General features: G+C 42.2%; 1 protein-coding gene across 1 annotated transcript in view; it reads left to right on the top strand.

The window, feature by feature from the left end:
• Positions 1-25214, top strand: part of SDK1 (sidekick cell adhesion molecule 1) — a 384823-nt gene that overhangs the window by 276933 nt on the left and 82676 nt on the right. The window contains exons 18-24 of the mRNA XM_058035661.1: positions 1145-1260; positions 4254-4446; positions 7365-7463; positions 11901-12092; positions 13956-14077; positions 21323-21432; positions 23853-24003. Coding sequence (XP_057891644.1) covers positions 1145-1260; positions 4254-4446; positions 7365-7463; positions 11901-12092; positions 13956-14077; positions 21323-21432; positions 23853-24003 — 983 coding nt within the window. The remainder of the gene's footprint in view (positions 1-1144; positions 1261-4253; positions 4447-7364; positions 7464-11900; positions 12093-13955; positions 14078-21322; positions 21433-23852; positions 24004-25214) is intronic.

Below are 25214 nucleotides of genomic sequence, written 5' to 3'. Positions count from 1 at the left end.
CCACCATTTCTCAGTGGGAATCGTGGATTCTCCTTAGAAGCACAAATCATTGGGCTTTGGTAGAAACTTTCCCTTGGAAGCAGAAGGAACAAAGGCTTCCAGGCTTCAAAACCACTTGTGGATAGCTCCTCTTTCGTAGAATACAAATGCACATGGCTGTCAATAGTGATATTTTTGAAGCATTATTAAGCTTATTTTATGGGATTTAAAGTGTCTTAGTCCATTTTTTTGTACTCAGATAGCAGTTTTCTTCTTAAAATTACTATAAGCTTGATAATTTCAGAAAAATAGGCCTGTCTATTAATATTCTTTCCTCTGAGAACTGTAGAAATGACATCTTAAAGCAGTAAGTTGAAGAAATTGCTTGGAATGAGACATTTTATTAAATGGTGAAATATTTAAGTGCTGGTTTTGGTTGTTTGAAGGCAGCATGCCTTTATGTTCTGTGCTTGCTTTTGTATTGAGAAAACATCTGTCTAATTAAATCCTTGGCATAAAATGTTTATGCAACTTTCAGTAGATTAGAGGATGTATTGGCTCAGGATATATATAATCAATTCAATATACATGAATGCATATCATATCAAGATAAAATGAGAACAACTCTCAATTCCCAAGAAAAACCTTTACTACATGTGATATGACTGGTCCTAATTCTTTAAACAGCAGTAAATAATAAACAGATGCTGTTGCCAGATTATAATTCACAATTAAAACCTTAATTGTGCAAACTCCATGTTTTCTTGTCTGATCTGGGGAATTGAGCAGCATTAAGGGACTCAAGAAATTTTTCTCAGAAACTCTTCATTCTCCATGCACTCATGGATGACTGAAAGAGCTGTGCTCACCTATTCTTACGTGGCTCAAGTCTTTCTGAGAAGCTCCTCTGCAGGATAATAAGCTGCAGAAGCCATTTCTCCTCCTCCCCTTGAAGGAATCTCCAATACAGGATGAGAAATTAACCCAATTACCCTGCTTTCCAAATCACTGCTGCTGCACAGGAAGTAAATCCCTCTCTCAAGGTTGTTATTACTCTGTGACTTGCAAGTGACACTCTGTGGGTTCTGTGTTCATTTTTCTCTTTTTCCCCTCATTCCCTCTCCTCTCTGTTTTTGCTTTGTTCCCCCTCTGCTCCTGGGAGCAGTGCCCACAGCTCCACCTCAGAACGTGCAGGTTGAAGCGGTGAATTCCACAACCATCCAGTTCTTCTGGAACCCTCCACCCCAGCAGTTCATCAACGGCATCAACCAAGGCTACAAGGTGAGTACACACTTCAAATAATGTCTGCATTAACAGTCCTGGTGTTCTTCAGGAACTTCAGCTTTATGATCTCTGAATCTCCAAAGTGACTCTGTGCTTTCAGGAGTAGCTTACAGAGGTAAGATAAAGAGAGAAGTGAGCAGATGTTGCTCCTAACAGGGCTTGGAGCAGCCTGGGACAGTGGACAATGTCCCTGCCCGTGGCAGAGGTTGGAACTGGATGATCTTCAAGGTCCCTTCCAACCCAAACCATTACATGATTTTAATATTTGCAATTTATGTAAGTTCTGAAAAGGGAATGTGTCATAGCATAGAAGTCCTCATACTTTTGTCATTTTCCTGGAGAGTTTCCAAAGCCAGAAAGCAATTCCATGTCAGTTTGGAAAGTCACCTCAGGAGACATGTCATTGTGGCACTGAAAACCAACCTTGAGGTTTCTGTTTATGCTAATGCAGAATCACCATTTATTTCACTGGGAATCAAGGCATCACACTAAATAATTGCCTTGACTTTCCCACTGTGATGATCTGAGAGATATGAGAATGTAGAATTTATTAATCAGGCAACATCTGTTGGAGTGCACAGAGCAGAGAGTGCTTAGCAGAGCCTCTGCCCAGTGGAGTGTTTGCTGAGGAGCTGGGTAGGGTGGTTTGTTCTCAACAGAGCCTCCATCAGTGATTCAGCAGTCAGGGCATAATAAATGAAGGGTTTAAAAACCTCCATAGAGAGAACAATGAGAAATCTTGCAGGAATCTCAGAGCAGGAAAAGGGAAGTACGGTCTATGAGCAGGGAGGAGCAAGGTTGATTGGAGTGCTGGGTGGAGTGATTTGAGGAGAATGTTGTAGTTCAAAAGACAAGTTGTGAATTAAGGGATTGTGCATGGATTTGAGATGTTTCAGAAGATTTGATCCTTCTCTAAGAATGTCTCAGAGTGACAGAGAACTGAGACAGAGATATGCATGGGAATTTTGGTATTTCTGCCCAAACCAATGTATTTCTCATGAGGGCCAGCAGTGGTTTGAGAATCTCACTGCTGAAGAAGTAAATAAATACATGGAGATGTGTGTGTCTGTTTCTGGCAGGGATAGCTCTCAAGGCTCAGTGACTGACAGGGCTGCAGCACAATACCCTGAATACTCCAGCACAGAAATAGCACTTGGCTTCTGTTCAGACTCTGGAGAATAAAAGCACTTTTGGGGTTCAGTGGACTGCAGTGCACTGTAATTTTCTGCTGCAGGTCCAAGCACAGTGAACCCATGTTTGCAAAAGTCTTATTTCAAATTTTCATTCTCTGTTATATTCAGAGTTTCAGTGTAAAGGTCCTTCATCTCATTGCATAGCTCTACCTCTAATTTTTGTTTCAATTTCTTCAGCAATGCTATAAAAGAAGTAAAATTGTCGTTTGTATCTGTCAGTGGCCAATAAAACCTACTGAAATTCGCAAAATTTGTATTTCTTTGATTGCAGTAGATTGCCATAGCTTTTACCAACCTGCTTCTCCCGTGGGTTGGGAGCTACAGTACAAAGACTGCATGAGATCATTTCTGCCACTCATTTCTAGAGTAGCTTTGTGTATGATTTATAAGTTTCTAGTAGTCAAAACCAGGCCTTTGCCTTTCTTAAGGATTAAACCCATTTTTTCCTTTAACTGACAGAATTGTTCACCTGTGTTTTCTGCACACATTTCCTCACAAACACGCGCTCAAGAGTTCAGTCTTCCGAAGTTATAAATGCCAATCGTAATGCACAGAGGTGATTTAGAAAAGAAAATAAAACTTACTTTCCTCTTCAGCCATTATACATTTTTATCTTTTCTTTGAAATTTATTTGCATCTCAATAAGTTGTAAAGTGCACTTTCTCAAATATGAAATATTCCTAACAAAATTACTCCTAATAGTCCCCTAACTGTGCTTTCTGGTTATCAGAGACTCTAGACATTGGCTGAATGTGTCAAATATGGCTTATTAATTTCAGGTATCTATTCATGTTTATGAGCCAGAAATCAATACAGGTACCACGATTTAAACAGATACTGAGTCAGGCCTGGAATTTTAACATTCTCCTGTAAGCTACATTATAAGGATTTTTGGACAAAATAAAAATTTCATAGACACTTTCAAGTTTTAGACCCCTAAGCCTTTAAGGCTATTTCAAAAATTGTTTCAGAATTTCAAAGTCGTTTGCCAAAAATGAATTTTTTAAGTCCTCATTTAGGTACCTACACATGAGGTTTTGCACTCTCAGAGATATTGATCGCCCAGAACATCCACTGAGATGAATGAAACCTGCAAGACTGAGCTCCTCTGACAAGCACCCTATTTTAAATGCATGAAAATGTCTTCAGGAGTCTAACTTTTGGGACTCAGGTGTTGAAAATTGTAGTAATCATCTTTACAACCGTTTTTCTATTCTTTCTGTAGTTCCAGAACCGCTTGAATCATTCACAGCGTGGATGTCCCCAGTCCACTGAGCCTGAAATGCTCCCAGCCTGTGAGGCAGGGCTGCTCACTGGGGTGCTGGGGGAGCTCTGGCAGGGCCAGGAAGGGTGTGTGTCCCCATCTCTCTCCCTCTGATCCCAATAACCTCTCCAGACTGTGGGATCTTTAAAGAAAACAAGATAAAGCATTTATGACAGAGTAGCACTGAAAGTCCTTTTCTTCCTTCTGCATGCTTTCAGCAGCAGAGACTGGCCAGGCTGATGAGACAAAAGGCTCGTGTCATCTGAATAATGATCTGCCATAATTTTGGCATTGCTCAGCAGCAGCCATGGAGAATTGCAGTGCTGGTGGATCCCCATCAGCAGTGAGTGTTACAGACATCCCTCCAGTGTCACAGAGCTGCATCCATCTGTTCAGCATCAGAGCTGACAGTGCTTTAACAGCATTGCTTGCTTCTTTGCAATCAGATTAAGATGGTTTTGGCAGCCAAACCAACTTTGATTCCAAACAGACACAACTCCTAATGAGAGCTCATCCCTGTTTGAATCTCCCAGCTCCTGGCGTGGCCGGTGGATGCTCCAGAGAGTGTGACCGTGGTCACCATCGCTCCGGATTTCCATGGGGTCCACAGTGGCTGCATCACCAACCTGAAGAAATTCACCAGCTACTACACCTCAGTGCTGTGCTTCACCACCCCAGGGGATGGCCCTCGGAGCCCTCCCCAGCTCCTGCGCACCCTGGAGGACAGTGAGTACCCCAATTTTAAATCTCTCTGCTTAAAATTTGACCTTGGGTTCACAGCAATCTCTTCTCATGTGATCTCAGCCAGTTTTCCATAGGTGTTCTTTCAGCCTGTGGCAATATATTTGATTCTTTTTTTTTTTGTTTCATTATGGACTAAACCTGGATGAATTTTTTTTATATTGATGATTAGCTAAGAGCTTCATAGTCTGGTTCAGCCAACACATAATGCATTATGTCTGCAAATCCTTGTGCTCTTAAATCCATGTTCAGGCACCCAAATAAATATGAATTGATCTTCTTAGGAACTGAGCACTGGAACTTCCTGTGGAGGTCAATGATTAATTCACAATTGTTTCCTGCTGTTACTCAATAAATTGAAAATGTCTGTATCTATATTACATTGCAAGTGTTTCTGTGAAAGAACCAGGATCACAGCAAGGTAGTTTCTTGAATCCTGAAAAACTGGAGGCAGGATTAAATGAAATGAACTGAATGGTTTAGCATGTAAATTATTTCCTGCATCAGAAAAAGGTTTGGTCTCTGTGGCCAAAGTTGTTTTCTCAAGATATATTTGGGCCTAACAAGTGCAGTGTGTGTCTGATACAGATAAATTGACTGTGTCCACAGTGATCCTGGCTCTGACCAGTGCTTCAGGAGTATCATAAACACTGCTGCACATTTGCAGGTTTAAACCAGAATAAAAAGTGTCTCGTTCATCCATTAAGATATTGTTTTTAGAAATACTGCTCTGCCTTAATAGGGATCCTTTGGGTTAGGCAGTGTTCCCGTAAAGGAGAATCCAATTGTCATTAACATTCACAGGAGTGAGGCTAAAGTGCTAATCCAATTTTTCATGAGATACTTTTGAAGGAACCTGGAGAAAATTACTCTTCCATGGATTTTTCCTAGTATGGTTACTCTCCTCGATGTACTAGAACAGCTTCCCAGAGGTAGGAATTTAAGGACCAGAAATCTGTGGGGGCCACTAATCTGAACTCCAGCTTGTGTGTCTGGGATGAAAGCAAAAGGTGTGGTGGAAGGAGAAACATGTATTAGGTTCCTTATTATCAGCTTTATCAGCTGCATTATCAGCTTTTTTGCCCATTTTCCTAAGGAAAAAAGCTTTAGCTTTAACTTTTGATGATTTGTAAATGTGTTTGAATTCATCTGTCTTCTCCCTCTCAGCACAGTAGAACCCACAGTAGAATGGTTGATCTCAGTGAGTGCAGAAGGGTAAGAAACCAAAGATACAAAACTCCTTGGATTTCACAAAAAGTAATCAGCTGGGAAGAGGAAAGGGATTTTTAATATTTCTGCTGAAGGAATGGCTGCAGAAATGAACCTTAAATACTTTCCACAAAGTGGGAGCAGGGGCAGAGTCATTGCCCTGGCTCCTTGAGGCTATCTCAGGGAAATGTTGGGATCCCATGCTGATTTAAACACAAGAGAATTCCATCAGGAAACATAAACCAAGAGAGCCATTGTATTTTCTAGATAATCTGAGACATTTCTTGGTGTGTCCAGCTACATGCTGCAGGAGCCTCAGCAGGAGAGATGAGCAGGGTTGATTTATTTATTTATAAACCCTGCAGAATTGTTTCTCTGGGTTTTCACAGTGCTGGAGAAGTTCTGTGCAGGATGGTGTAATGCATCTTGGCAGAGAACTCCTTGAAGCTGAGTTGCTTCAGGATTTATGTGATGGGAAAAAACATCTGAAAGGCCTGTCATTCATGTTCACAGGTGATCATTTTCTGTCTGGATAGCAAAATTAGGCAATCCTTTAGGTAAACAGGGATCTGTTAGCTGACAAGCTGTAGGTCAGATAAAACCTGGCCTGGACCCACCTGCACCTGTGTTTCCTGATGACTTTAAAATTGGGCTGCAACTGCAGGGGCTGATTGGAGCAAAGCTTTGTGAGTGTGTGGTTTCAATATCTGCAGCTCCACAATCCCAAACTGTGATAATTCCATGCTCTTGTTGGGCATTCCTGGGCTCAGCAGTTCTTCTGTGTGCTTTGACTACTGGGTACTGCAGAGTGGGTTTGGGAATTTTCCTCCCTGGGACTGCAGAATTGCAAATGAGGTTGTAGCTGACCTACTGGCAGGGTTTGGGCTTTTTTTGTCATAGCTGGAGGGGAATAAGAGGCTGGACTAAATTGAAGAGGAAACAAAACATGAAATTGCAGACAAGAAATTGCCAACTGATGTCAGTGGAGCTGGAGGATACTCGGGCAGGCATCCAATGACAGAAGCACAGTGACTATCAAGTGAACAAAATCTCCTTTTTCCAGTGCCTCGATTGAGGACAGAACAGCATTTGGATCAAAAATCAGTCAGGTTGTCTCCCCTGAAGATCAAAATTGAGGGAGGATGGCATATTCTTGACAGTCATTCCATTTTATGCTCTTTCATTGCACACTAGGGAGCTGAAATTTTTAAGAGCTCTTGAGCTACATCATAAAAACCCTTTAAAAAGTTTCACACACTTGTATTCATTTCACAGAAGACAGTTGCCATTATGTTGGACATTTTTAGAGTTGTTTGGAGGGAATTTATCCAAGCAGTGACTCGTGACTCTGTCCTTGCTGTGACCTTACATAGAGAAAAGGTTCTTTCCCAGGTGAGGAGATTGCTGGTGGTGTTGCTGCACAAAACAGGGCAGGCAAACACCTCACAGGTATCCTTGAGGGAAAACAGCAATGCTGTTAGATCTCCACACACTTGGGATGGTGACTGGGTGAAATAATTGATGTGATGATAGCCAGAGTGTTTCTTCCCACCTTGCCTTCTCCTCTCACAGAGCTTTCCAGCCTCCCTTAGCCCAGCTCAGGGCCATATTTCTCCATCCCCAACCCTGCCATGTGAATCTGATCCCAGTTAAGGAGTTGACCCATTAACAGCTTTCCTTTTCTGATTTGCCAGAGCCAGGAGCTGTGGGACACCTGAGTTTCACTGAGATTCTGGACACCTCACTCAAGGTCAGCTGGCAAGAACCTGTAGAGAAGAATGGCATCATCACAGGTATCAGCTGCTATCTCTGCTTTTATTCTTTTGTTTATTCAGTGTGTGGGGGGTGGAATGTGTTTCTGCAGTGCAAAACTGTGTAGTGGAGCATTTAGGGAGAATTTGGGCTGTTGCTGGTTTCCTGGCCCCTCCTCTGGGTAATTGAGATGTCACCAGGGAGTGTTACACAAAGTACAGCTCCAATTACTGGCAGCTCATGATTGTGCTTACTGGAAAAGCAGTTTGTGTTAGAAATCAGCTCCCCACAGGGCATCTGGTCTTGTTAAATCCTCCGTGACCTCCACCTGCTTTACTGAATTTTTGGAAATTTGTGAGGCCGTGCTTGGCCTTTGCCCCAAGGGTGGGGGGTCCCTATGCAGAGCTCACAGCTGCAAAGTCTGGATTGGCATTGCTGGGGTTTGCAATCAAGACCAAGCCTGAAATCAGCAGAATCCTTCCTCTGTGATCAAGTGGTCTGGCTGCGGACTGCATGACAGAATTTGCATGTCATTATTTAATCTGTTATAAACTACCACAAGGGTTCAGAACTCTCTTGTTTCCCTTTGATGAGTCTGCCATTTGACAAGCTATTTATCTATTTACTGTATGCCAGTCTAGATACAACAGCAGCAACTTCATTGTTTTTTTATAAAGGAAGGTATAAATACTTGAGGAAACCTCTAGTTCTTATCAACAGAGGCAATATTGTTTTCAGATGGGAAACTATTGCAGCTGCACAGGATGGACCTTCCATTTAACAAAGGTTTTCAAGGTTTTGAAGCACAAAAAAACTCCCAGATTTTAAATTACTGGAGGTAGTTGGGAAGGGGAAAAGTAATTTCATGTGGATCAAAATATTTTGGTTTTAGAGTTCTAAAATGTTTAATTTTTTTAATTACATTACCATTTTTTTAAAATGCATTTCAGGAGTTTAAAAAATCAGGTTTTCTGACCCTTGACCACTGAAATATTATATCAGTGTAATTGTCTGGAGGTGTAATTTTTTTGACAGGTGTAATTATTTTCATAGGGTTTCCCTTGTCAGTGTTTTCCTCTCTGGATCTATGACGAACATAATTTGTAGCTGTGTGCTCTGAGCTTTTTGTGGAGTCCTCATGCAGATCATCTCCTGCCTCTCCACCGTGGAAACCTGCCTGAAATATGCACTGATTTAAGTGGTTTGGGAATAGAACCTAATGACTCCTGACAGCAGAGCAGTATTGATTCAGTGAGGATGGCCAAAGCCTTGCAAACCCAAGTGCTTAAATTTAGGTACCTCCACCCAGGATGATGTAATAGTGCTCCTTGTTAAGCAGCAGGTAGCAGCTCTGCAGCATTACTTTGCTAAAAACAAGCTGCCCCCTCCCAGAATGGGTTGAAACCAGATGGAGCCAAATGATGGACTGGGTTGTATTTGGGGTAAATTGTTTCAGAAGGAATCACCTGAAGACATTTCATGACAAAACACCAGTGTGAAAATGCCCAGCAGAGTCTTTAAGGAAAAAAGAAACCTCCTTAATGATGCAAATTGCATTTGGGATAGAAGAGCAGCAAAATTGTTCATGCCCTGAGCACCTCAAAGGTTTAGAGAGGGCTGCTTGGAGATCTGAGTGCTCAGGGAGGCAATTATTCATCATTTCTGCTCATTGATGTCTTTACTGGACCTTCTTGTTCCCTGCAGGGGCACTGGGAGGAGGGAAGCACGGAGGGGGTGCCCAGCAGCCAACCTGCTCTGGGAAATTGCCCATTACTCTTGCTGTAAATCTCAGTATCTTCCTCATCCCCTCAGCAAACGTTGATTTATGAGGATCTGGATGTGGACGGACAGTTTGTGATTGGGTGTAGTGCTCTCGTGTAGAGAATTTACTCCCCATCAACAGAAAATTATTTCTGAAACTCCTCTGGTCATTAGTTCCCGTTAGGCAGTGTTTTGTGGAGTGCCAGAGTGTGGGGAAAAGATCTGTGGCACCTTACCTGTCCTCTCTCACACCGGAGCCAGGGGAATCCCTCTGGAAAATCCAGCTGTGCTGCCCAGGCAGGGCTCACATCTGTAACACAGGGAGTGTGTTCTCACCAGCCACATGGCCCAGAGTTCTGCCCATCTGCCGCCCAGTGTGGCTGCAGTGCTACTTGGGGGTGCAGTGCTTGTTGTTCCTTTCCTTCAGCACTTTTTTTTCCCATCTGTTTTTGTTATGCCTGATTGCGTTTGGCTTTGTGTCTGCTCGCTGTGTATGTACAGATTTTCTGTTCTCATCTTTTATATGACAGGAATTTAACTATGCATTGGGGACTGAAATCCCTGACAGTAAATACTGCCTCTTTGCCTTTTCTTCAATTTGCACAGAAACTTGGGATATTTTTCTTGGTGAACATTTTTCTTTCTTTCCCCAGGAAATAAATACATAGGGACTATGTGCTTAATGGGCGGGAAAGCTGGGTCTCTTCTGTGGTCACAAGGGAGAAGAGATAAAATGTCCAAAGAATAATCACCAACATTTGATGTATAACCTAAGCTTATCCAGATGGGAAAGGAGATATCTCAATCACTGAAGATTGCCTGGTGTGTGCTGAGTGACAATTTCTATTGTCCATAAGCAACAAATGGATAGAGGGAGCATTAAAAGTCCCCTGCTTATCTTCCTCTGGTTATTTATTGTCTGGAACAGGCTGCACCCACAGCTATTGAAAGAAAAGGGTGCTTGTGATGGTCCTTCTGTCTGCAACTCCTTCGTGCCTCTGACTGAGCATCAAACACAGGGAACAGTCAGCCCCCACCTTTCTGCTCAGCCTCTGTTAATTCAGGCAACAGAGCCCTTAAACTTTGTCAAAATCTTCCTACAGATTACAGTCCTGTCTGTGCTACATCAGCTCTGGTCTGGCAAATGATTCTTAAGCCTATTCAAAGAGCCTCAAAACACCACAGTGTTCCCAAGAGATCAGTAAATTACTGAGTTAATTAATTCCCACTCAGATAATTGTTTAAAACCAGTTCCAGATGAGCATTCAGGAGTTTTTCCCCTTCCCCTCTGCAGTGCAAAGTCAGAGGAGCATTTGTGGTGTAGCTGGAATTGCTGAAGCATCACCTCCCTTTATCACTGCCCCCTCACCTGAAACATAATTAGTGACTGTGTGAGCACACTGAGCCCATTCTCATGCAAAATCAGGTCAAGATGAATCCCTGTCTGTGATGGCAGCTCACAAGAGAGGACTGAGAACGTCTCACACCTCTCACACTCTTGCAGAAATATTTGTCTCACCAGGTTTTGGCTCATGAGATGATTCATTCTTGCTGGTTAATACCATGAGGGATTTTGCTGCATCAATTCATATATGTTAATCAGCTTATCATGTCTTTTTATTTAAAAAAAATTTTAAAAACCCTTCAAGCCCTCCAACTGGTCTGAATTCCTCATCTTAGATGATGGGAACAGGAACCCAGTAGGGAGTTTCTCTAGCCAGTTTGCCTTGTGCATGGTTCACTCAGTGGGATTCCTTTCTGTTAGTCCTTTTCACTCACTTCAATTTCACAGGCATTCAAGAGCTATGTGTATTTTTTTTTTCACCCTCTGAGTCAAATCACAAAGAAAGCGGCAATCAAGCAAACTTTTCAGACATGCTCCCCAAGGACTGACACAGCAAGGTTCACATGGGTTCAAATGAGAATAAAGTGGGACTGGGCAGGAGGAGGACAAGCAGATTTGGAGGTAAAATTGAGCAAATCAGACAGTGGAAAGTTTCAAAAGTTCTTGGAAGGCAAGTGGTTATCAAAGAGATAAAAAGGAAAGTCTGGTTATGATAGAAGAATAATATGGAGGTCAGGGCAGGTGCAGCTTTGGACAATGCATTGGCTCCAAGATGGTTTTGAAAGAAAGGATAATGATTCACCCTGCTGAAGGATTTCTGCAAGGAACAAGCGGTGGGGAGTAGAGGTTTTTCAGTTCCTAGAAGATTCCCACAATGTTCCTGCCTGCTTGTTATTGGCAGATTTCTGAGTATTTCTAGACAGGCAGCACTGAAGGTTACTTCAGCATGCAAAGGGAGAAAGCCCTGCTAAGCACATAGAGATTTTAAATTAGATATTCCAGTAGATGTTATATTTCCCAGTGTTTCTTCCTGTTTGCTTTGTAGAGTTCACAGAATGAAAGTCTCCCTTTCTGTCAGGTTATTTCCAGTTTTCCAGGCCATTTCATACCAAGCATGGAAAAAAAAAGACAGCTGAGACCTCATGACAGGGAGATAATGCTCTGTGGGGTACCTGCCTCAATTGTTTATCGGAAATAACAATATTTTAAAAATACTTGGGTATTTTAGCCAGTGTTTACTTCAAGGAGGGTTTATAGAAGGCAATCACAAGGAATGGCATAAGGAACAAGGATCCACCACTGCCCACAAGCCCACGCAGGAATTCTCTGGGTTCTTGGTGCCCCCCTGAGCTGTGGGTGATGTGTTTTGCAGGGTACCAGATCTCCTGGGAGGTGTATGGCAGGAATGAGTCGCGCCTGGCCCGTAGCCTGTCCAACAGCACCCTGGAGTACAAGATCACGGGGTTGTCCTCCCTCACCACCTACACCATCGAGGTGGCGGCCGTCACCGCGCAGGGCAGCGGCTGGGTCACCTCCTCCACCATCTCCTCTGGAGTGCCCCCAGGTTGGTGAAACTGCAGCAAACAAACCAAAACAAAACCTGCTGGTTCTTGGTGTTTCTGTGTTCCAAAGGTCACAGGCTACTTCAGTTCAGCGGTATTAAAAGTTATTTTATTTGTAAAGCACTGGAGTTCTCTGCCGCGTAATTTGGATTTAATTTTTGGGGCAGACTGAAATGTTAAAGGGAAGATATTTGCTGTTTGAAATTTCCAGGAAGTTGAGGATGTTTAATACAAATACCAAAAAAATGTGTGGGTATGACAATGGAATGGACAAAGTAATAAAGTGGATACAATACAGAATCTCTTGACATTTACAAAGTGACATCAAAATGAAGCCTGAATCAATTCAAAGTGTTGCTTTGGGGCAAAAAACAGAGTTTGGGTGATATTAAAAGGGAAAGGATTTTCCATGTGGAAGTAATATAGCTTATGTCAACTATGAGTGTTTCACTTGTGTAGTGAAACTAAAATCTTATTTACAAGAATTTGAAGTTTTGGCCTGAAAAAACATTTGGGAGGAGGCAGTTCTGTCCCACATTGTCTGAGCTACCATTTGGGCACCTGTGCATTTAGCCTTCTTGTATTTTCTTTTTAAAATTCTACACTCTGCCCCATCCAGTGTAAAAAGCAAACTAAACAGCCAATTCATACCTCAAATAAGCAGTTTCAGTTAATATAGATGTTACACAAGTAGAATTTTCCAAAGTGGAGCAGTTATTGCTCATCACTGAGGGAATCCAATTTTTCCCTTCCCCAGTATTATTTAACTTTTCTGTGTGTCCTAAAGTATGTTTGCCCTTCTGTTCCCTAATCGTAGGTAATTATGACAAGCTGCAGACTGGATCAATGCCATGATATCTGATGGCAGGGTGCCTGCCAGATAACAGCATTATCCCACTTGGGCAGGGTTAGTTGATCGATCGTGGTTCCCACAAATGTGAAGTAAGAACCAAGAAATACTGGGTATTTGTGCATATCTGAAATATATGCCAAAACCCTGCCCAGTTTTGGCCTTTTGCAGTTGCACAGAGTGCAGAATTTTGATAAAATTACGGAATGGTTTGGTTTGGAAGCTACCTGAAAGATAATTTAGTTCCAACCCCCTGCCATGGGCAGGGACACCTTCCACTATATAATTACTGATTATAATAGTTATTTCCATTTGTTATAAGTGCAGGTAACTATTGAGAATTTATAATAAACACTCTATATTTAATCTCTTTCCTGAACTTGCTTTTGTTGTTAATTCAGATGATATTAAAAATGTAAATGCCACCGTAATCTTCACTGATGGGAGGCAAAGATCTGATTAGGGCTTCAGATTTTTCCTCGTAGGAGGTCACCCTCTTTATTTGCTACAGGAATTGAAAAAAAAATCATCTACTTTATCAAGCATTAGGAATGCCCTGAAAAACCTAGATATTATAGGTCAATATTAAATACACCACCCAAAACTTTGAGCTTTTTTCAGTTGTAATTGTATGTCCTCTAAGAAGGAAATAAACATTATTGTAATTTAATTCTGGGGAAACAGAAATTCAGTGGAATTAGGCGACTCTGCAGACATGGAGCTGGGAAGTGCCTTCCCCCAGGAACCACCAAGGTTTGTTCATTGGGAAGCTTCTCTAAAGCAGTACCTGTAATTCTGTAGATGTGCTCTTTCTTTTCTCATTTGAGCTGTGACAATGTGGTGCATGCTCAGAGCAGAAATAGTAATGCTGTGGGTAAAACTCTGCCAAAAAGAAAAGAAAAATAACCACAACTGGGGCAAATGGAGCCCTTTCCCCTTGGAAACTGAATGTCAGCTTGTGCTACTGGCTGACAAAGAGTGTTTCTACCTCTCATTTATTTTTCTCTTTCTCCAGAACTTCCAGGTGCTCCAACCAACCTGGTGATTTCCAACATCAGCCCTCGCTCTGCCACACTTCAATTCCGCCCGGGATACGATGGCAAAACCTCCATCTCCAAGTGGATAGTGGAGGGCCAGGTATGTCCCTGACAAAATTATCTTAATGAAGTTTCTGGGGGCTTAAAATGAGCCTAAATGATGAATTACCATTGGGATTTCAGTTTTTGTTTAACTTTGGAGCAGAGCTCCTCTGTAAATGCTGGAGTTGCTGTCCAGGGGTTCTGGGAAGGTTGGGATGCAGGGGAGTTTGAGGGGCTCAGTTCAGAAATGTCTGTGTCAGCCAGAGAGAAAAGGGTCAGATGGATGCTGGGACTTCTGTTCAGAAGAACAACAGAAAAAAATTATGTATAACATATAATATGTATATATGTATGTGAGAATGCTTGTCCTTTAAATAATTCACGTGGGGTTTTGTTTATGTTCAGAAGAGCACCAGGTACGCCATAAACAGCACACACAGCAGAGCTTTAGTCCCATCTTTCTATTTCGAAAAGGATTTGAAACTTGTGTTCAGGTTCTGTGAGGTGTCTTTTCAAAAGTTTGGAATTATTATCTCATAGATTCAGAAGTATAGGAAGAATTGCACTGAACAGTAAAGATACCATTATTCATGAGATTGAGTGTATTTTTCTATCTTGTAATGGAATATATCAAGGTTTTCTACCCAGGCCTCTAGATATGAATAGGATGAATTTTCTTCTCCATCAGCTTTAAACAATATCCCTCTTTCTGCTGTCATTATGCCTTGGAGGAGTTATATATTCCTCATTTGTTCTCCTGACAGATGAGCTTTGCTTCTTCATTTCCTCCCACAGGTCTTTATAAATACTGTAATCTGTTTTTAAGACCAAATGTTGGACTTCTTAAATCACCATCACCACTTAGACATGTTGATACAATCACTTCACTTGGTAATGAGATTGTTGTGAACAAGTTGGTACATTTTGTGCCATTTATATACACATTATGGCATATTACAGAATTAAACACCAAAATCCAATAATATGGTGGCTTAGCACATTCTGAGAAGCATTTTCCTGCTGGAGCACTGCATTTGATGTTGGTAGGAATTTGTTAATTCAGTGAGTTACAGAATGCTGCTGAAGTGAAGCAAATTTGAATGCTTTAAAACTGCAGTGATAATTACCATGAAGTTCATCTGCATCCTTGAAGAGCCCTGGGTACAAACAGTGGTTTGAACAGTCCTTGCTGTGCAGGGAGAGTCTTTCTTGTTCACAAACCCTCACCAACATCTCATGCATCATTAGAAAAGTCCAGGGGTTTTTGGTTCTGACAGATCCAGGAATTATTTGTTCCTTTTGAAGAAGGAGCACAACCAAGTCCTTGAGGAATCTGGGCATTCCTTTTAACCACAGCAACCCTACAGGTTTCTGCTGCACCAACCTCACTGCTCAGCTTCAGCACAACAAGAAATGTTGCTCCTAGTGGATTTAAGGAAAAAATAAAAACTCTTGCTCACCTGATTAATGAAAATCAGTTAGGTATGCAGTGAAATTGGTGAGTCCTCAAGGATATAGGAAATCCTGTTTCCAGGATGACAACTGCATATAATCCTTTGTTCACAGCCCCTTTCTGCCAGCACTCCTCTCAAACTCTTTCTCTCTGAAAGTGCAATTTCACAGCACTTTCAGCCAATCTAAAGCAGAGCTCTGGTTGTCCTGCTCCTGTTCCCTCTCTCCATCCCACTTACCAAGACTTTTCCTCCTCCTGCCTTCTATGTGCACTGACAGAGGATAAGACATGGAGCTGCTGTGAGCTTTGATCCAGCCAAGAACAAATGATTTTCAGACAGATCAGCTGTGCACAGGCTGTGTGTGATCAGAACATCATTGTGAGGGGAGGGGGTGTGAACATGACACTGGGAGCAGAGATAAGGGCAGGAATGCCTCTGTCCCCACTTGAATCTAAACTGCCTTGGACCTGCCCACCTTTCAAAGAGCTTTTGCAAAATTGTTTTTTGGTGCCAGTGCCACCCCAGTGTCCATTTCTGCCTTTGATGTGGTCTGTTCTCAGCTGGGATTTGTCCATGCTGGGGTGCAGGCTGGTGTTGCAACATCTGTATTTTAGCATGGACAATCATAATTGTTCCTTAGGACTATGCTGGATTGGAGAGCTGTGGCTGTACAATACTGGAATGGAGGGAGGGGTTTTGTCCTTCTGGATCTTTCATTCATTGACCCATGTACAGCTTTTAATAGCAGTGTTAAGTGTCTCATGCCTTGGCATTAAATTAAAAGCCACTTAAGGGGTGGTTTTGCACACTCTGATTTTAAAGCTGATGGCATTGCCAAGGGACAGGATGACATTCAGCTGTAAAACATAATCAGTGATTTGGGCTCTTCATCTGCATCCCTCCTCCTCTGTGAGCTGGGCAACACCTTTGCTTTGGACATCCCTGATAATTCTGGCTCTTCCCTTCCATCTCTACTGGGAATTTACCTTTCACTCTCAATGTCTGAATCCTTACAGACAAAATTCAGCTGCTTTGTATTCACAATCACAACCAACCTGCCGCCAACGTGTTTTTCTTCTTTGTTCCTTTATTTGGCAGAAAGCTTCCTTGGTGAGGGCAGGTCTAGAAAATGTTCCAAGTGCTCCAGTTTGGCTGAGAGCCATTTTTGAAGTCTGATACTTCATGAACAATTTGGATGAGAAACACAGCTGGGAATTCCAGCTGACGTGAAATTTTTGTGCATCTGGCCTTGGTTTCTGCTTTTTGTTCCTGGGTGTAAATTCATGGGAGCCACTGTGGAACTAATTCTCAATTATGTCAATGAGCATGAGAGGAGATCAAGTCTTTAAGAGTTTAGTGTTGGTAGATACTGAAATATCAAGCATTAAAAATCCCATTTCTGTGTTTCCAGTGAAGGTACATCCTGTGCTTTTGAAGGGATTTTTTAAAAATCACTAGATTGTTTCTTTTCCATCATTTTATCTAGACTCAGGACTGGAAGAAACTGGATTTCCAAACAGAGAAATATAAAAATGTACCAATGCTGTTTAAAAAATACTTCTAACATTTTTTTAATATTACACAGAGTAGAAATTAAAGGGATGAGGCTGAAATGCAGTATAAAGGTTCTACTGACACTTGTTCAGAGGGACCAGCAGTCTCACTGCCTTGTGGCATTGACACTCACAGGTAACTTGTTCCTCTACAAAGAATTTCAATAAATCCTTCCAGCCATCTTGTCCTTTCAGATGCAGTCAGAGCATATATTGCTGACTTTTTTTTTTGCAATTTTCAGCCAAGAATGACTACAAATCCCTGCTGGTGTTCATGTAGTTTCATGTTTGTGCTCTCTGGCAGTTGCAGCCCAGTTTTTTCTTTTGTTGGATTTTTTTCCTGGTTTTTTTTTTCAGGAAAAATGTGTATAAATTGATCATGGAATGGTTTGGGTTGGAAGGGATCTTGAGGATCATCCATTTTCAACCCACCCTGGCTGTGCCTTGGTGGGTGCTCAGTCCACACCATCGAGCTGATTACAGAATCTGGGGTAGCTTCTGCCCAGTCAGGTGTGTTTTTCTGGTGATTAACATTATTTGCAGGCAGCACAAGACCTGCAGAATGGCTGAAAGCTGTTTCTGAAGAGGCATCACATTTCCTGGAGCCATGAGTGTATGGGCTATTATAGAGAGTTTTTGCTTAAAGCCTTTCTGCTGTTTTTAGAAAGGTTTTTGTATGAATGTCATGGTGAGCAGGAGCAGAGTTTCAAAGTGGTAAAACCTTTAAAGTATTATCTCTGTGTTGCCTTCTAAAGCTGTGAGTTGGGAAAGAAGTTGCAACTTTAGCCTGGAATTTGTGTGGTTTTGTGGGTGAGGCCAGTGACCCAGATAGAATTCATCCTTTGCACCAGGTGATTCTCTGGGTGTCGTTTTCACTTCAGAGCTGGTAAACAAAGTGTCTGAACCTCTGACAGTTTTATGCCCTTGACAATCTCTAAATCAAAAATGGCTGAATCGATGTAAGGATTTAGTAAGAAAAAAAATTGCACCGGGGCTGACATCCCCTGAACCGAATTTCTCCCAGAGCGATTTCAAATGTGTGAGTTATGGAGCTCTAAAACGAAAACTCTGGCACATCCTGAACTATAGCAGGACAAGGGCTACCTCTGTAATGTACAAGAACATTGTGTTTGCCTTTCCTGCAGTTAGTACTTCATAACTGGAGTTTTGGAGGCGTTTCTGTCTTATATACATGATTTTTTCATGCCAAATTTGAATGTTTTGGGTTTTCTTTTTAAAGTCAGAATTCTGCAACTTTGCTCATGCAGTGCATTCCATCAGAATATGTTGAGTCATTTTATAAAATATGTAACATTTTCCTTTTAAGAAGTGGAGAAACTAATCCATGGAGAAGCAAAAGGCTCTGACATCACTCCCAATATTGTTTTACACTGTCTCATTTCTGCAATAATGAAGGAATATGGCCTTTTATTGGATGTATTGCCTTGGGAGCAGCTGAGGGATGGCAATGAATATGTGCTGAGCAGTGATGGCTGATGGTTATTGAGCATTCTATGAAGTGTCTCAGGGGACAGAGGTGTGTTTGTTGTGGCAGAGCTGGGGTCCCTGGGGGCTGTGGCCCCGTGGCACAGGGAAGGTGCACAATGTGTTCCTCGAGGAGTTTTTCTGCTGATGGTAACAGAAAAGCAGCTGGTGCCTCATCTGCCTCCCAAAACAAAGCACCCACGAGCGTGTGTGATCTGTCAACAAACACCATCCTGCTCTGAAGTGTGCATACACTGTTATCCAAAAAAACAGCTACAAGAAAGAAAAGCCTTTAACTTCACTTGATGTTCTGCAGAGCGGCTCAGAGTGGGCTCTCCTGCCCCTCAAAGGACTCTTTTATCCCAACCAGTGCCCGTGGTTCTCTGCCCCGTGGGAATCCCTTTGTACTCTGATTCTTGAAACTGATAAGTTTCCTCTGATCTGACATCAGAGTGTTTCAGCAAAAATAGTTTCCTTTTCCTTCCACAGCCTGAAACTTGGAATCTGCTATAGATTTTGGGGAAGTTAAAAATATAAAGTCCATCACTGAAGGTTTTCTTCTAAGGCTCACTTCTGAGAATACATATATGTATTAAATAAATAAATGAAACTTCTTCCAAGCAACACGGACCTAGTACAAGATCCTTAATATTTCCACCTTTGCAGCCCACCAGAAAATGTCTCACTGAGACAATGTCAGCCCTGCTGGGCCTTGTGGTCCTTAATGTGTATTAATGACCTGCCTGCTCTGCACAGCAATTGCAACCTGTGGGCCCTTTTTTTTTCTCTCTCATTACTTTGTTAGGTAAGAAATATTTTAAAAAGCTCTTACTGCTCTTAGAATACAAAAAAGACAACTTAGTCACCACTGGAGATTATTTGCAGCCTCCAGAGCACTGTGGATTGTTGCTATACAATTACTGCAGCACTTGGAGGTGATGCCGTTACGTGCAAAATTTGCAAAAATAACCATTTACTATAGACTTCCTACAGTATTAATAGACAATTCATTTAATAAAAAGTGTTCTCTGTTTCCTTGACTGAAATCAACACTCTCATTCTTTCTTTGTTTGTGTAGGGCTATTTTTTTTTTCTTTTAAATCTCTTTCTCAATTCTTTGTTCTGCAGGTTCAGTTTAGGGATGTTATGTTTTACCATGCAGACCCATCTCAACTTGTTTCCCTTCAGATTCCTCATCCATGGGCTTCACTACAATTTATGGAGCTTAGTTAGGACTGGGAATTTTAAAAGGTCCATAATTTTCACTGCCATCTATTTTATATGTTGTTTAGTCTGTGGCAGTGATCTTGATCCCCCAATAAGTCTGAAAGGCCCATCAAGACCTGTCCAGCCACATCCTCCATGGGATCAGTGTTCTGCTGGGAAGATTAGAGAGGCTTCTTTCCACAGTGCAATGCAGAACTTACTTCTCTGGCCTAATTTTCTTTGTGTCATTTCCTCATGCACAAACATAAATATGCAGCACATCAAGTCCTGGGTGAGCGAAGAACTAAAACATCTATAAATAAATCAGGCTGCTTCTTCTGAAGGGGGAAAAAAAAAAAGAAAAGAGTGAATGAAACCTAATTTTCTATTTGAAGTACTCGGGGTATGTGAGATACTTGGGGCTGTGGTGCCTGTCGAGTGTTTGACAGTGTCTGTGGCTGTAACTCACACACAGAACTTGCAAGGGATCTGTTTAAAAAAGATTAAAGGAAAATGGCTCTTTACACAGTGGGTTGTGAGCTTCTGGAATGTGTTGCCACAGCAGCCTGTGGGAGTAGGTAGTGTCAGTAGGTTAAAGAGGGATAAGGTGTCTTTGTGGATGTTAAATCTGTGAATAGACTCTGAAGGGAAGAGCTGCCCAGGTGCCCTCTGCACCCTTCAGCCCTGACTGTGGGTACCAGGGTGAGGGAATGGGGCTGCACCCACCCTTTGTGGGGTTGGAACACCAGAGGAACATGCTCAGTGCTGGGGGATTATTCCAGGGGCCTTGCCTGAGCTCCCCTGGGTTTCAGCACCTGCAGATCTCCAAAGTGAAGCCCAGCCATCCAGCCCTGCTCTTCTCCCCTTCTCCACACTCATCCCATGGCTCAGGCACAGCCCTGCCCACGTGTGCTGCATCTCCCAGGTCAGGCTCTGGCCTCTCTCATTCCCTGCTGGTTTCCTTTTAAGTCCCGATTCATCTTCATTTAATCTGCAGAAAGCTGCATAGAAAGCAATGCTCAATTCTCATCAGTGTTTAGTCCCTTCTAACTCTGCTGTGGCTGAGGGCCCATGTTGGGCAACATGTTGTGATTAATTACTACAAAGGTTGCTCATGGAAAAGTCTGGTCTAAGTGCAGAGCAGCAGATGAGGTTAAAACACTTTTGTTCCTTGACTTTGTTCTTGTTTCTCTGTCTTCATTTCCATGGCATTTTGCCTCCATTGAGACTTACTTAGTATGCATCAGTTCCTGCGAGTTATTATCAAGGCTATTTTTCATTCTCTTATATTACTACTTGATACTTTTGTATTGTGGCAGGAAGATTGAACAGGGTATTATTGCTCTCATGGTGTTTTTTCTGGAATGGATCTTATCACAGGATCCAGTGAAGTCCCATCAGGTACAAGGAGACTTGGCTAACTTGGCTGGGTTTTTCTCTTTACAAATAACTAGTCATATAAAAATTAGTATGAACTGAAAAATGTGTATAACAGCATTTGTGCTTTCACTGCTGTGATGACACACATTGTAAAAGAGGTTATATGTATTACGTATATATATATATAACCTACTTTGTATTCTTTCTAACCTCTACCTTGTACAGGTTGGTGTGCTGGGTGATGAAGAAGAATGGGTGACTCTTCATGAGGTGGAGAATGAACCTGATGCTCAGATGCTGGAGGTACCAAACCTCACTCCCTACACTCATTACAGGTAAGAACAGCAGGTAATTCTCTGCAACGTGGAAAAAAAAAGAGTAAATAGCAGCATGAAGCAGCTTTCCTATTCAGAAACATCTGGCTGAGTTTTATAATCTGAACAAAAGGGAAAAGCTTTTCTGTTTTCATAGGTTATACTTAAAATTACCAATCTGATATTGTTAATTGTAATTCACATAAAATCCAGTTGAGAAGGAAAGTCAAGTGCTCAGTGAGATGCTTTTACAAGTAGCTGCTATCCTGTGACTTCCTTCCCTGAAGAGAGCACCAGTGGAACATCAGCCAGTGACAAATCAATCGTGGTTAAACTGGTGCAAACCTGTAATTACATATTTGCATCAGCTTAAGCATCTCTTTATTGATTTAACTTAATTTGGTAACATCAGTTAGATGAAACCTTTGTTTATAGGAATTTACCAAGTTAAGCTTAATAGATATAAGCAATGCCTAAACTGATTGAGGTGACTCTGCATTGTGGGTGCACCCCAGTTAAACGAGATTGATTTTTAAATCAATCTAATCCAAGTGATGCTGTGGTATAGACAAGACTGGAGAATTTGAGGTACTCAGCCCTAATGAAAAATACTTTCATGATCCAGCTTGCTAATGTAGAGGCTGGTGGAAAGGAAATCCAGTGGCAAGTGTCAAATCAGTACTCTAGAAACTTGTCCATTTTGTGCTGGCTGAAGGGGCTATTAACTAACCCATGTGCTGTTGTAAGCCAGGAGTAGGTGCAACCAAGGAGAGCTCATGTAATTTACAACTGACTCAGTGCTGGCATGTAATTTTCCTCCCTTGGTCACAAACCTAGGAACATAGTGAATTTCTCACTAACTCTCCACTGAAGTGTTTTAAGCCTCATCTTCCAGAGCTAAACGTTTTACTAAAAGGTCTTTGAAAATTTTTTTGAACTTAAGTAGAGATTTCTGGTGCAGAGGTTTAGGAAAATTATCTTCGGGTTAAGAGGATTTTGCTGTCCTCATAAAGACAGATCCTAAAGCTGAAAAGGCAGGGGTGAGCAAGAAAGTGCAGGTTGTACCACAGTTCAACCTTCACTGTCCATGAAGAATAAGGAAAACTTACACATCCAGACACATGCATAGAGAAACATTTTTGGGATAGCAAATAATGAGGAATATGAGATATCTGGGCTAATTGTTTTTTCCCAGTTGTTAAACTTTTTGGTTTATTTTATTCTTACATCTCCTCATTTTCCTCTTGTATTCATTAAATTCTAGAATGGTCCCACTTATGCTGGAATCTTTCACACATCAACTTCCCTTTGTCTTTTTTTTCATTTCAAGGCAGCTTCTTTAATTTTGCCTATTTTTTGTCTCTCCTGCATGCAAAGATAGGAACTTTTTTGGTTTTTCTTCAGTCTTGACCAATTTTATACAAATTTTTGAAACCTAGAAAGCTGTTGCCAAATGGATTTGTTGTCTCCTGAACAGTTCAGTCATTGCTCACTGAGGAAATGCGTGGTGAGAGCTGATTATCAGAGCACTTCTTTACAGGCCATTCTTCTTTCCTATATTTTGGGCCAGTGTTTGAGGGTGAAATCAGGACAGTATTTGTTTAATGTGTTTCTTTCAGTGCACTTTGGAGGGAGATCAGAGCAGGTAAATAAACACTGCTGTGTTCACTGGCTCATCCTTTTCCCAAGCTCAGTCATTAGGTTCAAAAATTAAGGGTTTAATATGAGCTGGTCACGTATTTATGTGCAAGTGCTGGGTGCTTCCAGTTGCTTGTGATGGGTGAGAGTATCTGAAATATACAGCACATCTTAATTATGTGGTGCTCCTTGTAAAAAAAAAAGATTTCCCTAAATCTTTTGTGACCCGATAAGGATTTCTATTGTAGAAGAGATGGTTTCAAGCAGACAGGGTATTTTTTAAAGATGCATATCCATATTAAATAACTTAATCTTTCTTGTGCAGGAAGGCTGAAAATGCAGCACAGGGATAAATCAGCCTCTTTCAACACGTAATTGAGGGGAAATGTTATCACCAGTATATTTTTTATATTGACAGGGAATGAGACTATCTGAAGTTTGATATTTTAATACCTTTCTGAATGTATTGTATAAGCATCACCAGAGAAAATCACTTACTGCCAGCATAAGCTCATCAGGCTTGGTATAATTAACATAAATTTCTCACACAAATACCTAAGTTTCTAATAGACCCTAAGCTAATCTCATTTTCATTTTTTAAATACCTGAGAGGATCTGGAAGCAGTTACCATCAAGCATTCAGCAGTGAATACAAAGGGGGACCCGCATGCGGCGACCTTTGCGGAACGTTTTGAAAGCCGCTAATTCGTATTTTTCCACCCGTCCTCCCTCCCTGGAGAAGCAGGGGAGCATTCCCTGAGCACTGACAGTGACATCTCTGCTTTTCTCCCCTCTTGCCGCAGGTTCCGGATGCGGCAGGTGAACGTGGTGGGCCCCAGCCCCCTGAGCCAACCCTCGCGGGTGATCCAGACCCTGCAGGCGCCGCCGGACGTGGCCCCCGGCAGCGTCACCGTGCGCACGGCCAGCGAGACCAGCCTGTGGCTGCGATGGGTGGTGAGCAGCTCGAGGGACGTGGGGATGGGGATGCTCCCCCAGGGCCAGGGCAGCCCTCCCCAAAGCGCCTCCTCCTCCTCCTCGTCGCGCTCAGCGCAGAGGAGCAACAGCCAAATTGTTTCCTTTTCCAGACTAGTCGGAAATCTGAGCCTAGCCTTAAGTGCCTTGTTAATCAAATAAATTGCCTACTGCCACTGTTTCTGCCACTTCATCAGGGGAATGTGGCTGTGTGTAAAAGCTTGGCTTTGAGGAGCTCCAGGACCACAGTCTGGGTCAACACGTAGGGCAGGGACGGGGCGCTCGAGCCAATTTGCCGCTTTCCAGGGCTCGGTTGTTTGCTCTGTACAAAACGGTCCCCAGAAGGTGCACCCCAGCCATGGGCAGCATCCTGTGGTTCTCAGAGCTGTGGTGCAGCAGCAGCGAGGCTGGCACCCCTGTGGGAAGATTAGATTTAGCTGAATCGGTGTGGAATTATGCGCTAAAATGCAGAGATAAATGATTAATTGCGAAGATGCGGCAATTGCTGACATCGCTGTGCCCCTTTACCCATCTCAGTTACCTGCAGAGTTGCCACATTGGGATTTACTTGGCAATTAACCTGCTCCAAAATGGTTTTTCTTCACCCCTGTTAGGCAGAGTTTTCCACCGGGGTTACTGTGATGTGAAGTTGATGAAGCACAGGTTTCCTTTTGCCCAAATGTTAGCTTTTCCATGCATAAACTCATTATGGCTGCAAATCAAAATCAGGCTGGGAACAAGAGGGTTTTTCTCCTGTTGGAAAGGAATAATTTGAGTTTCTCAACAGGACACTGCACTTAATGCTGAACCTTGCCAGACCAAAACCTGAAGCTTGAAGGGTGTCACCTCACTAGCACAGAAGAGCCATTGCAGTCCCTTTGAGAGGCCCCACACAACTCTGTCGTGGCTTTTCTGTGTGAATATCATGCCCATGTTGGTACTGTATCCAGACCTACATATCTTCCATCAAAATTGACTCCAGGTTGTTTTAAGAGCCTTTAAAACATGAAGACTGTGCCGCCTGAAAGCCTGTTTTCCATGAGTCAAACTGCAGGGTTCAGGAGAAGCAAGAGCCACAGCTAAAAATGACCTGATAAATGCTTTTCATGCTTAATAACATCAATATTTGAAAGTGTTTAATGTCTTTTATTTCAAGACCTGCAGGTGAATCTGTTTTCCCCTGGGAGCTGGGG

The sequence above is a fragment of the Melospiza georgiana genome, chromosome 16 (genome assembly GCF_028018845.1).
Source record: "Melospiza georgiana isolate bMelGeo1 chromosome 16, bMelGeo1.pri, whole genome shotgun sequence".
Taxonomy (NCBI): domain Eukaryota; kingdom Metazoa; phylum Chordata; class Aves; order Passeriformes; family Passerellidae; genus Melospiza; species Melospiza georgiana.
This window is presented reverse-complemented; position numbering and strand designations above follow the sequence as displayed.